This window comes from Apium graveolens, chromosome 4 (genome assembly GCF_009905375.1).
Source record: "Apium graveolens cultivar Ventura chromosome 4, ASM990537v1, whole genome shotgun sequence".
Taxonomy (NCBI): Eukaryota; Viridiplantae; Streptophyta; class Magnoliopsida; order Apiales; family Apiaceae; genus Apium; species Apium graveolens.
In genome coordinates this window covers 267399497-267414217 of record NC_133650.1, presented here as the reverse complement: position 1 = coordinate 267414217, position 14721 = coordinate 267399497, and the positions used below count along the sequence as shown (strand labels likewise).

At 36.4% G+C, this 14721-nt stretch overlaps 2 protein-coding genes across 3 annotated transcripts; both read right to left on the bottom strand.

The window, feature by feature from the left end:
• Positions 1–573: 573 nt before the first annotated feature.
• LOC141720949 (RINT1-like protein MAG2) lies at positions 574–6104 on the bottom strand. Of its 2 annotated transcripts, XM_074523657.1 has the most exons (5): positions 5616–6104; positions 5469–5534; positions 4459–4562; positions 2363–4339; positions 574–941 (listed from the first exon to the last, which is right to left on the bottom strand). In XM_074523657.1, the coding sequence occupies exons 1-4, from the start codon at positions 5905–5907 to the stop codon at positions 2426–2428; spliced, it is 2376 nt and encodes a 791-aa protein (XP_074379758.1). In that variant the 5' UTR covers positions 5908–6104; the 3' UTR covers positions 574–941; positions 2363–2425. The 2 variants fall into 2 exon arrangements, with proteins under 2 accessions (XP_074379758.1, XP_074379759.1); XM_074523658.1 differs by lacking the exon at positions 5616–6104 and having other exon boundaries at positions 5385–5525.
• A 5993-nt stretch (positions 6105–12097) lies between these two features.
• On the bottom strand, positions 12098–12700 carry LOC141719608 (uncharacterized). Its single transcript, XM_074521988.1, has one exon. It carries the CDS (start codon positions 12698–12700, stop codon positions 12098–12100), a length of 603 nt encoding a protein of 200 aa, XP_074378089.1.
• Positions 12701–14721: the final 2021 nt, after the last annotated feature.

Sequence of the window (14721 nt, the reverse complement as noted above, 5' to 3'; positions counted from 1 at the left end):
TGGGTGTGATGCTTTTAGGAGTACATTAGATTAAATTTTAGTTTATAGTATCTATTTTAAGTTTGGTTTATGTATGATCATTTGCATGTATATACATGTTTTGTTTAGCAAGAATGAGACTCAAACAAGAGCCTTTGCGCTTCAGGCTTCAACTAGACGGATTAACTGCTTCAAGAACATCCATGAGGAGCAAGGCAAACCATGCATGTCGTATTTCACATTCAAAACATAAGAACTCCAAAATTTCATCTTCTTTCTGAATTTGGCAAGAATAATGTAAAGCAACATGATCTATGACAAAATGGACGTTCCGAAGGAAGAAGTTATGTTATGCAAGGCTGGCCTTGATAGTTAGGTACATTATAAAGTACTAGCATCAAGATGTCTACTGGGCTTAGACAAACAGATTGGCCCTTGTTTTATGTGGTTCTGAACCCCAGCTTTCTACTTGAAGTTGGGTTCCATATATATTTTCCTATCAAGATCCATAAAGTTATGCAAATTTCTTGAGCTAAATAGACTAGGAGAAAATTTTGTAGTTCAATTAATAAAAAAAAACTTGTCTCCTAGAAGTCAGAAAGCACAAATCATTTACTACATTGATTTTTCATATTCAGCACACTATATGCTAAGAATATCAAATCTCCTCGAACACAACAATTGTCAATCAAGTATACAAAAGCTAAACTCTGAAGCAAGAACATAAGATAAAATCTGGTACTTACAATGGCAGGGTTCATGGAAGGGCCGGTTACACAGAACCTACAAAAACTAATACCACGTCATTGTGCAAAGGCAATCCCAAAGGTCAAGGTCAAGACTCTCGCAGAAATTACTACATTGTGCAAGCCAACTTTTAAAGAAGGCCCCATTACCATATGCTTATATTGATCTGGCACCGACTCCTTGATTGCCAATGCACCAAAAGTTGCCCCTGCTGCCTGTAAAGGACAATTGAAAAAAGTTATTTGTTCGCCTCTTTTTGTTGTACAAGAGGACTAACATTCAGTAGATTTGATGCTATCCTCAGTTCAGAAAATTTAGAATTTACTTTAGGAAAAAATGAATTGATGTTAGATAACAGCCTTGATATCAAATCATTCTAAAAGACCAATCAAGAGGCAAATAATCAATTTGAAATGTCACCAAAATTATAAACAAGTCACATCCAAATTAATTTAGTCAACAAGGGTTGGGTAAAACTTGTGTTCACAAGAAATATATAGATGGACCAGTAACTAAAACTAAACATGCTCACTTTCTAAAAAAAATTAGTCTTCTTCTTCATCAAGGTTCCAAAAGCTTTGATCTGGATTATGTTTATGATCCCCACGAACTAAGCAACTTCAGATGATTATGATAATCCTGAAGAGCCATGCTTCCCTTCGTTGGCGAGATATGAGGATCCATGTGATTATGACCTATAATAATATTTTATTTAGCGAAATCTTTTCTGTTTTCAACTATTTTTTACGTTGTAAGACTTAATTTGGGTTGCTCAGATATACTTTAGGTCTTAAAACATCTAGATCTGATTTTAAGGACTCTCCATGTACTAATATTATTGATTGTTTTTTCTTCTCAAATCCTGTCAATTTTCAATGAAGTGTGCGTCTTTGTCGCAACTCGCATCATGTTTGTGAGCTTGATGTGCTCACTCAAGAAGTCAGGAGCAGGCATGCTGCTCCACCTACAAAATGCAACAAAGGCTCTCTCCGCATCACTTCTCACTTCTGTGCACTTTTAATAACTTTAATCTAAAGCAAAATTAAGATCTAGGGGAGCAACCTCTGAGTCCAAAATTGGAATATAAATATACATATAATCTCATGTTCCACTATAAATCATTTGGCCACCAATTTTTAAAACCAACTAGTAATCATCAGTCCAGGTAGCATTAAAATCATACCTAATCATTAATTTGTAGTTTGTAGACCAAATTAATATGTATTCAACTGTATCTATACAGAGTTAAATTTCATTATAACCTATCTTAAACCAAACAAACTACAAACCTAAAAAGTTCAGTACATAAGTATACAATATTCACTAAATATATACCACAAGATTAACTATTATATACCAACAAATATTGTTACTTAGACTGTAGCTTCAGCCTACACAGATATATTTAGGTATATATATTAGGCAGTTATACAACTACAAGCATCATTCACTGGTTCGTGATCCATCTTCTATATTGATTTGTATCTGAACACATAACTGCGTATACATAGTGTTTATACAGATATACCTGAGCGGGGTTAATAAATAGAATGAGTTCAGGTATATTTATCAGGTACTTATACCAGCTAACAAATACGATAATATATATATATATATATATTGGTCAACAACTTACCAGTGTACAACAGATCTTTACTTCGCACCAGATTAATTTTGTAACAATAAGAAAAAGAAGACTTCAGCTGTTGTACACCCTGTTCTTAGCAATCTTTTCTGCCTCAGCAACACTCAAATGCCTTATTCCATTCTCTTTGAGCCACACTTCCCTACCTGCCGTACTACCCTGAAGTTTCTTTTTGTCCATTTTTAGTAACCTCAGGCCTTCACTAATTTTAGGGAAGAAGCCTTCAGGTCTCAAACACCAGGCCCCAAAAACACCAAAGAGAACTGTCAAATCATTACCAAACCTCTCGGTGCCACCCTCATAGAACTTTGTGTTGCTGAATAGAATTCCATTGAATATCAATTTATCCACTCCATTAGCCAGACTTCTCCACACCCCAATAAAATCCATCTTATTCAAACTCCCTTCCAACAGCGACACTTTTACCTGTAGATAATCTAGTGCGTCAACCAAAGATCTAGATACCACCAATCCTTCACTTCTTTCCTGCCATTGCTTCCGGTTCTTGATATGATCCCGAGATCGAGCATCAAAACCCCTCAATACCACAGTTGATAACATTTCAATCCATTCTCTTCTGAATTCTTCAAGTTTTCTAATTTCTTCACCTAAAACACCACTCCCAATATCTCCCATTGACCCTTCAGTGAAACTATTCTCTACAAATGGTGTTCCAGATGATTCCGCTTGGTTCAGCCCCATCTCAAGAAAAAAGACATCCTCACACCACTCTTTCAAAACAGTCTCCACGTAGCGAACTGCATTGACTGACCTTGTAACCTTAATTAAAGCAGCATTGTCAGTCAAGGCAGTCAGACCCTCAGCTTCTTGGCACCTGAGACATACGGAGTCCAAAAACTTGTGTATTACAGGTGCCCCTGCAACTCTAACAAACCTCAACCTTAATGATATCCTAGGTATCGACCGACAACGATCAATTAAAGAAGACAGACGATTAATAATAGCACCAGATATTGCAGGAGATTTATATTCTTCTGCGCCAAAAAGAACGGCTGCTCCTTGAACATCCGTCGACCAACTTCTCTCATCCTCCACTTCTAACTTTAATTTAGTAATTACCTCATTCAGTTCTATTTCAGCCCAAAGCTCAAGCCAGTCAGGTCGATCACAGAAGACTGATAAAGAAGTCAGTCTCTGCAAATTTCCGTCTTCCTGAAGAGAGACCAGAATTCCGGATTGCGCTATCAGAGACTGGACTCGTTTATCAAAAGCAATCATCAAGTCAATTAGATGCAGCCAGGATATTTTAGTTTGTGATTGTGTTCCACCGGCAATATCTTCATCCAGTTGACCAACATATAAAGGAAATATCTCCTTTGCCAAATACGTGGATAGTGAAGATACCATTGCTGAGATCCATTCTTCTCTACAACTGTATCCTGATAACATTGCTTCGTCAACCAGTGGCTGCAATAACTCATCCATGGTGTCAACATAATCCCGGGTAATTTTATATACAAGAGCAAAAATGAATTCTGGCTTATCAACCCATTTTGTGATATGGCGTTGGGATGCTATGAACAAAGAATTCACAAGCTCTTCGATAGTCCACAATGGTTGGTGCATAGCAACCTCTAGATTGTGCCCCTCGAGTTGCCGAGATTTTCGCTGTCTTTGCAATTCCTGCAGACTGCATAAAGCAAGAAAACTTTCACAATATTGGCGTTTGAGTTCACCTTGCATCGTGAAAAGTGGATTTGAGACTGCAGCTGAATTCTTTGTGTCAGCATCTAGAGTACTAGAAGAAGTTATAGAAGGTGGCCATCCAAGAGATACAAGCAGGGATCGGTGATCTGCAATGGCTTGTGGTCTCAAAGTGGCCAAGGCCCTGTCAACTCTGTGGTCAACAGCCAACACAAGACGTGCCCACTGAGGGCGTGCTTTGGTAACTGAAGCTAATACATCTTCTGCCTGTTTCAGAGCTTTAATGGCAATAAGCCGCACATCCTGCAAGGAATAAAAGAAGAGATAAAGAAAATACCAGTGAGAAAGTAAATGTACAAGTGATGACTGGTGAGAAAATATATTTATAAGTGAATGAAAATAACAGAAGGAGATGATCACACCTCCAAATTATGTGAGAAAGGATGTTTCCTTAGATTTTTATTTACCACAGATGCTACAGCATCTTCAACGTCGCCAACCATGGTGTCCAGTTTTAAAGCCGTCTCTGAGAAGATACAAAATTTAAAAAATAAAACAACACACTTCAGATTGTATAAACCTAGAGTTAACAGCCAGAAGTCACATAATATCGTTATAGAATGTTAATCAAACAGTGGTTGTGCAGCGGGCATTCACTATGTACTAAAGAAAGGACGTACAACACATTAGCTATGCAAGGTATTCTTGAGCAGAGAGTATAACAGCCAACACAGATCAGTCTGTGCATGGAACCAATAGCAAGGTAATTCGGTCGCTTTTTAATTGTGTTTACAGTTTACGTGTGTGAAAGTCAATCGTTTACACTGAGGCTGAGCCATGGTAGTCCTGTTTGATGGTATATCCAAATTTACAACCTATACACCTATTATAAAACTAATTTAAATTAAGCTAAATTGAATTATAAATCAAAAATAAAATGGAAGCACATTTAATCACGAAATTGAAAAGGGTTCTCAATAAGTAGTATTAGTCCGCCGGATAATGTGTATCCAGTGATGTTCCAGAATTCCAACACCAAGCTTCTGTTCTAAGGATGTCAAACAATAGTTTAAAGTCTCCGTAGTTACCAACCCATAGCAGGTATTCAGTGTATTAACCAATATGGAAGTTGACAAAATGCTCACAAAATGAATTACAGTAAAAACTAGTATAGATAGGGACGCAAACATTCACAGACAACATATTTTATTTTACAAGCAGAGTGTGTGTATAGTTCTGTAATTTTTTTTTACAATTTTGTTTTTCTGAATAAAAATTAAAACATTCAACTTTTATTCAGAAAAAGAAAATTGTAAAAATAAGTTACATAACTATACTTTTTATGCACCTTAAAATGTGTGCCGGACATTTCCTCAGAGGTTAGGTCCAGCCTAAACAACATGCTGCAGTTTCAGTAAAAATAAATAAATACCAGCGTAAAGTCGGACAGCCTCCACCCTGGCCACTTCCTTGGCAAGAGCCGGTAGCTCCGATCTCCCTGTGTTATTTAAACAATGTCATCAACTCTTCATTTAATAAAACAGGATTATATACAAGGGATGTTGGGGAAGCACCTAACCTGATGAAGAAGAATCAATGGTAGGGAGTTCAGTAGAAGAACGAAGATCCGAAAAACTGTCATTGACGGAAGTGAGGAGAGTGACAAAATGAGAAGAGAAAGAGGCATAAGAGAATAAACGAGATTCGAGGATGCTGTTAAGATCAGACAGCTTTTGATCCAAGCCGTTACACTCGGATTCTAATTCCAACAGCAGACTAGATGAAGCTTCTTGATCCTGTTTTGTATGGAGCTTCGTGTCCAAATAGCTTATCACCGAAGGAGAAAGAGATGATGCTGAAGGTAAAATCATCTGAATCACTATTCTTCTGTCAAATTCAGAAACATAAAATCAATGTTAATTTCTGTACATTAAGGGGAGGTTTCAATCGAAACTTTTTAGAATTGAAATCATTGATATACTTATATTTTTAGGCAATTAGATCTATATATATGGAAGGCCCAAATTATTTATTTGAAAAATGTTTAAAAATGAGGCCAGTGGTAGTTTCGCATTTAAGTTGAGAATCTTGGTCATTTTCTTAAAAAAAACGGTGGCGTAATTATAAAAATAATGCAAAACAAAAGACGTGGTGTCATAATTGCAAATAACATGAAGAAAAAAAGACACGGGGACTTTTTATAAATAACCGGAACTTACGGACAACTAATGTTCAACACATATTGAAAACATGATGTGGTAGCATTTCTATACATAATTATAACTTTTTAACACGCATAGAATGATGCTCCGAAATATATGTATGCGTTAAACCGTTGAACCTTTTAACTAATAAAATATACTCATTAGTAAGTTACTTTACCTTTTTACACCTCAAGTATGATATGGTAACACTAAAAAAGACAGTTAGCATTAAATTAAACTTACTAAATAACAAATATTCAAATTAGGAATCAATTTTAGAAGCCCGAAGTATACTTCTAAAAATAAAATTTTTATTATCTTTGCAACTATAAACCAAGATTATAACAATTCATTCAATATTACATTAATTAATTCCTAATTATTGTAGCATACATTTTGAAGTAGTCTAAATGAGTAAATGCTTACATTGATGTGATCAATATATCCAAGAGTTTCCGATAAAGTTAAAAATTTAACAGAACAAGTATATAAGAGGTGTTCCACTACAATCTCCTAAAGCTTTCGAATCAGTAACTACTCAGCTGACCTAAGGCTATAACCCACTCGAGCTGAATAATAAAACTCTCGAGTGACACAGGATGATCACATTTCGATATATATTTACATAACCGTAAAGTAAAAGTTAAATATAACATGACCTAAAATCATAAAATATCAATAGGCAGTTATACTTTGTATACATACAAAAGAGGTAGCTACTCAGCAGAACCCTATATATACACACACACACACTAAGTTTTTATTAACAAAAATTATTAAAGGCAAAAACAGCTATAATCATCGTTACCTGGTCTTGAAGTAAATGCGCTGATTGATGACGATGATGATGATGATGATGATGATGATGATGAGGGATTAAACATGTGTTTCTCTTCTCAATCTTTGAATCCACAGATCAAATTCCCCCGATTTCTTAATGTGAACATAACGTGTGTGTGACTTTGCAGGTCCGGGTTATTTGAATTTTGGGCTCACAATCTTAATTGGGCCCAAAGTCAGCCTATAACGGGTTTAAATTTTAAATTTGTACATTTTTTGTATTAAAAATATAGGCTACTAATACCTTGCATTTTTAATGCTTAAAAAGGAAAAGGAAAATCAGGTTGAGTAGTGTTCCCGAATGTTTATTTTTTGCCAGAAGAAAAGAAGTTTATTCAAACTCTTAAGTCTTGTAACAAGATAGAATGAAATTCGGGATGAACATCTCTCACCCTCCAAATACGATCTGCTATAGAACTAAATTCTCGGGTAAATAATGAGCAACTCGGTTCGCAGATCGTTTAACAAATCGAAGCTGGATATTCCTATGTTGCATAAAAGACAACAAATACCGGCATTCTTTAACCAACCTCCCCAAGTATGAGTAACAAGGAAAGGAACTACGTATTGCTTGAACCGTGGATAGGCTATTCGATTCATGAACGTCCATTTGTTTAACCCAACTAAGGGCCTCTCTAATTCCCATCACTTCGGCTATTTCACACTGATCTTCCCATTAAATTTCTTGACACTAGCTTCGACTAACTGTCCGGCAGAATCTCGAATTACAAAGGCACAACCAAAGCTATTATCTCATCGAAGATGGCAGCATCAGAATTGATCTTGACACTGTTTTCTACTGGTTTGCTCCAACGTTCCATACCATCATCAGGTGTCATATACCCTAGGAATTGATCGTATGAACGATCTTGAACGTTACTCCATTGGTCAAGAATAGAATGTGCTGATAGCACCACCTCATTGGGATCAATGGTGCGTTGATTCCAAATGAGCTCGTTACGACTCCTCCAAACCATCCAACATACCATTACTATTCTGAGAACCACATCTTTCTGGTATTGGAAGACCATTTTTAGCCACTCGGTGAAGTTAGAAACGATTACAGATGGTAGAAGACAATTAAGTTTTGTGAGACAAGTGCTAGCAAACGGGTAGAGAACCAATATATGAAAGATTGATTCAAAATATGCGTTACAAACTGCACATATCGGACTAACCTGGACATTTCTGGTTCGAAGCATTTCTCTAGAAGGGAGACAATCATTAGAGGCTCGCCAAAGGAAATTTTTCACCTTAGGTGGAATTTTTAAATTCCAGAGAGTATGCCAAAAACCTGAGTTATTGGCTGAGGAATTAGAGGGATTACCTTCTTCTAGCATCAAATAAGCACTTTTCACAGAGTATTGTCCAAACTTCTCTCTACGCCAGTACCAAGAATCATCTACTTCCTTATCAATAGGAGTGGACAATATGATGTTCGAATCCCTGCTATTAAAGATGTCCACAACCAGGTCTGTGTCCCAAGTATTTTGATCCGGGCTTATTAAGGATGATACCATTTGCTCTATAATGGCTTCACTTCGAGTGTGAATATAAGGATCTATAACGTCCGGAAGCCATGGATCTGAACAAATACTGACAGATGAGCGATTACCCACTCTACAACCAACACCCTTGCAGATCAGGGGCTTTGCTTCTATTATGCTACGCCAAATGTAGCTCGGGTTCGTTCCAATTTTAGCGTTTAAGAATGAGCTTTTAGGATAGTATCTTGCCTTGAATACCCTGCTGACAAGCTTGTTCGGATATTTTAATAGTCTCCACCCCTGACTACCAAGTAGAGACAAATTAAAATTTCGAACGTTACGAAACCCCATACCACCTCTGGACTTTCTTGTGCTCATACGAGACCAACTTTGCCAATGAATACCTCGATCCTTCTTAGAGCCAGTTTACCACCAATATCTGCACATCAGACGTTCGAATTGCTGGCACAAATCCGCAAGCAACAAAAACACACTCATGGCATAGTTAGGAAGTGTTTGAGCAATTGTCTTTAGTAATACCTCTTTTCCTCCTTTTGATATAGTTTAATGGCTTCATGCTTGTATCGTCGATTGCAGCTTCTCCTTAATGAAACCAAAAATGGCTGTTTTGTTCCTACCTATAATGCTAGGAAGACCCAAATAGGTGCTTTGTTCTGTGGCTTCAATAAACCTTAGTTTAGTACACAACTCCTGCCTGACATGGTTCATGGTATTCTTGCTGAAAAAAATCGAAGACTTTGCTGAATTGATTTTTTGTCCTGAAGCTACTTCGAACATATGAAGCATGGATAGAATGTGATCTGCATCATCCACATTAGCCTTACAGAAAATATAAGAGTCATCTGCAAAGAATATATGTGAAATTGCAGGCGCTGTCCTTGCAATTTTTACCCCCTTGATGAGAGATCTTCTCTCAAAGTCCTGTAGTAAGATAGAGAAGCCCTCCATGCAGATGAGAAAAAGATAGGAAGACAGTGGGTCTCCTTGTATGAGTCCCCTTTGAGGGACAATGTTGCCAAAATTATGACCTGCATGAGCTATAGAGTAATTTACAGATGTTAAACAGCTCATAAATAGTAGAACAGTATGGTGATTAAACCCCAACTTTAGCAGCATTGCTTCCATATATGACCATTCTACTCGGTCGTAGGCTTTAGACATGTCCAACTTCAGTGCCATCCAGCCATCCTTACCTTGGGACTTCCTTTTCATGTAATGCATTATTTCAATAGCAAGTATTATGTTATCTGTGATCAGTCTTCCAGAAATGAAAGCATTTTGAGCTTCTGAGATGTAGGAATCGATAACTCCCTTCAAACAATTCTCTAGAACTTTAGAGATTACTTTATACAGAACATTGCATAAAGATATAGGGCGAATATCTTGCATTACCTCATGGGTCATTTTCTTAAGGATTAGGGCTATGTTTGGCTGCTGTAATTGTTCATCTAAACAACCCGAAGTGAAAAACTTTTGCACGATAAAGATCACGTCCCCTTTAACTATGGACCAACATTTTTGATAAAACCCTGGGCTCATTCCGTCTGGCCCAGGAGACTTATCAGGATGCATATAGAACAGGGTTGCCTTGACTTCTTTTTCCGTAACATTATCTAGCAGCATTTCATTATGAATTGTAGTTACCTTCTGTTGCACCAGAGATAGGACATCGTCCCATTTTATATCAGAAGTCGTAAATAGTTCCTGAAAATAGCTCTCGACTGTGTGCTCTAAACCTCTCCCCCATTCCACAATATTCCCTTGATTGTCCTTAAGACGTTCGATTTGATTTAACTTTCTTCTGACTTTCGTGGAATTATGAAAAAATCGACTATTTTGATCTCCTTCACGGAGCCAAAGTTGTTTAGATCTCTGACGCCAAAACACTTCCTGCTGAGCATAAGTTTCTGTTAACTTCTTTTTCTCCTCACACCTAAGTAGCAAAGAGTTGTTATCAGTACGGCCTTTAAGCATTTGAATGATTTGTTTGCTTCTATTTATCCATTTTTTGAAACTACCAGTGAACTCTTTTCCCCATTCAGACAAAACCTTAGAGCACTTAGTCAATTTGTCATAGAAGGAATCAACCGAACTACACCACACTTCTTTCACCAGCTGGACACACATGGGTTCTCTCAACCAGGCGTTTTCGAATCTAAATCTTTTTGTTTGGGCAAAACTTTGCCCAGGAGTAGGAATTAGCCAAATTGGAGAGGGATCCGATGTGGAAACCTCTAAATTCATGAGTTTGACATCCCTAAACAAATGCAGAAAATCTTGATTTACCAAAGCCTGATCAAGACATACCTCTATATGATTATGAGTCCCCGCTCCTCTTTCCCAAGTAAATTGATGCCCTTGCAGATTTAAATCATCCAGGTTACAATCAGTGAGAGTATCTTGAAAACCTGATAGCAAACGATTAGGATAGGGACGACCACCCTTTTTGTCCTTCTGAGTGAGGGTATTATTCATATCTCCAATCAAACACCAGGGATTATTACTGTTGTTATACCGATGCCTGATCAAATTCCATGTTTTTTCTCTCTTGGATCGATCAGGTTCCCCGTAAATACCCGTAAGACGGTACTTTATACTCTCCCTAGTAGTTATGTCAACATCAATGTGGTTTTTGCTGTATGAACGCAGCGTAACCGTGTCTTTTGAACGCCAAAGAAAGGCTAAACCTCCACTATGACCACTCGCTTCAACCACTATCATACCATCAAAATTTAAAGTTGTTCTTAGTTTTTCTACTACTAATGATTCACACAATGTTTCACAAAGGAAAACAAAGTCGGGACATTTTTGGAAGATAACCTCCTTAATGAATTGTGAAGCCCATGGAGTCCCGATTCCATGGCAATTCCAGCTGATCAAACTCATTATGATAGGCGAGCATCCTCCTGGATACTGGCCTCTGATACATTTTTTGGATCATTACCTGAAGTGGATGTACGGTCTTGGTCTGTCTGCATAGGGATATTTTCGTTTACATCCAGAATTATATATGTGTTTTGGACCGTAATGTTGTTAAGGCCCACCCCGTCCAAGATTTTTATTTTTTTGGGTTAAATAATAATTTCTGAGCTGTTTGAATTTTGCTGGTTTGTTGGGGTTACAACTCTATCAGCTCTCATATTTCCTCATATCCCTATATTCCCGCCCTCTCCATTTTTCTGAAGGTTGTTATCTCCTGAAAATCCTCTGTTAGTAACTGTTCCCTGATTTTGTGGATAGATTTTTGGATCGTGACATTGCCCTCCTCTCATCAGAATTATTTCCATCTGGTTTCTCCGGCTAGTCTGCTCAAAACCATTTCGAAGCCATTTTGCTCCAATCGGTTTTATCTGTCTTCTTAACGGTGCTCTTAACCATTCCCCATAAGGTTTGATAACCTCTCCTTCTGAATCTTCAAATAATTTCCCGCAGAACTTTTCTGAGTGAACTAAGATGCCACAAATGAAACAGAAGACAGGGACATTCCCATACTTAAAAGTTATCCAAAACTATTCGTTATTTGATTGTTTAATCTTCATTCTCCTTTTAAGTGGGACATTGACGTCCAGAGCTACTCTGATTCTAAAGTACTCCCTCCAGACTCCATTAAAGTTACTAGGATAGGAAGAGACAAACGAACCAATGTTGTTACCCACCGATTGAAGGATACTCTCTGACATGAAACCTACTTTTAAATCGTATACTTGAACCCATATTTCCATCTTGTCAAGCATCACGTTCCTGGGATTATCTCCAACTGTCAATCTTTTCATAACCAAAGCTCGTCTATTGAAGGACCATGGGCATCCTTCCATAATTCGCTTAACGTCTACCTCGTGATAAAACTGAAAGAGATATAGATTTATCTCCAGCTCCTTAATGTATACACCCCTTCCTGGATTCCATAATGCTGCTAAAGTCTGTTGCAACGCCTGGAAATCTACCCTTCCTTCTATCAAAAACCTCCCTACAACACATAAATTTGCATCGAAACCATAAGCATCATTTTGCGATTCCAGATGATCCTCCGTTGCTACCACTATACCAACTTCCTCTTCCTCCTCCAGTGATATGTCATTCATAGCCTGTACAAGAGAGCTTTCTGTATCCATTGTAATATCTTGAAAAAATATTGAAAAAAACAAAGACTTAAAACGATTTCGACATTAAAACCAGCAAACCATGTCAATAGACAAGACAATCATCATTTGATGATACGTTTATTATGGTTGGAGATGCTCTTTTAATTAAAGAAGAAACAGTGGAGTTTGATTAAACCACTAAACCCTAAGAAATAGCGGAGTTTGAGTAAACCACTAAACCCTAGTGCATGTTTGGGATGTGAAAACAGACTGATTTTTGACATGCTTTTCCCGGCGTGTGTTCCCGAATGTTTTAAATTGTTTTGTTTTGTCCTAAAACGCGATTAAGTAGCATTTTTAAATCTTCGACACTGCTTAATATAGCGTTTACATGGAAAATAATAATAAATATATATATACTATATTATAATAGACAAAATATTAAAAATTTGGTAGTCTGTCGGTCGGTACTCGATGAAATTACTTAACTGCCCTTATTAATATAATATAATATTAAAATTAAAATTGACGTTAACTTACTTTATTGATTTGATTGATATTAAAACATATACAACATTATGTGTATAAATTAATAATGGACTCAAATACTGATGGTCACTATATTTAAGTACAATTCTGATTCTATCACAAACGTCTACCTAACTTATGCGCCCCAAAAGGTTTTCATAATCTTCGAACAAGTAATCCACGCAGACTCTCAAACAAAATAATCACCCGGTTGCTCACCCATAGTTTCAAATATTTTTGCTTGGTCATATATTTATATATACTATTATAATAAAATCGAAACAACAAAAAATTGGTTGATAGTCGGTCTGATCACTGTAATTATAGTAATATTTAAAATAAAACACTCTCATAAATAAATTACTATTCACAATATAAATATATAAATACAAATAGAATTGTAATATGTTTAATGATTTTGATTTAAATAAAATAATATATACTATTAAATAAAATTATACTATTAATCTAATCCTAAATCAAAAATAAAAATAAATTACGTACAATTATTTGTATTTGCAGCCTCGAATTAAACTAAAATAATAAATGTTAGATATATTTGATAATGTCATGACTAATGTGATTTATGTTTAGTTTACAGATCTTACTTAAACAGCACAAATCAGTACTTAACTGAAATCAGCACTTATACTGAAGTCAGAACTTAAGTCGTCAGTACTTAAGGTTCAGAAGATATTTATCAGAAGATAATATCAGGACTTAAAGAAAACGTTCAGATAAGGAAGGCAGCTGATTCACAGGAAGAGAAGATCGAGACAAACATAAGAAGAGATATGCATGAAGATGGAATTCTATGAAGAATAGAATACTTGGAAGAAAAGATATTTGATTGATATATTTTAGGAAGCAGAATTATATTCCATATCAATTAGCGATTATCTTGTAACTGTGTAGTATATAATCTGTAATAACCCCAATTTTTGGAAATTTTTGAAACTCTTATGAATAGTGATTTTGCAGATTATGCTGAATGAGAAAACTTTTTATGCCACACTATGTAGGGGTTCTGTTATGGATATTCTGAGATTTTATTAGTACTCTATATGGTATATAAGTGTATGTAAAGATCGTCAGAATCCAATTCCGAACACTTTGATTTATCCCGGAAATCCACTAGATAAGGAAAGAATTGAGTATAAGGTAACAGGATAAAAAGGATTTAAATTACAGGATTATTAGAGAGGATCATAAAAGGATTATAATGTATTGAGAAAGGTTAAGGAAACCCAAGTAATAAGATCCCGGGTATGATCCCTCAAACGATAAACGAAAGCGAAAGTTAAGCGAACCGTATAAATGCTCAGCGGTCATTAGGCAAATAATTAGGAAGTTAATCAAGGAGGTTAGGGATGATGAGGTCATCCAACCAATAAGAAGAGGGCAAGTAAGGGATGATGACATCACAAAGTGACATAAGCATGACATAGGAGGGAAGGAGGTGTGGATGAATGATAACCACACAAAGTTCAAGGTTAATAAGGTAATTAACCAAAATCAAAACA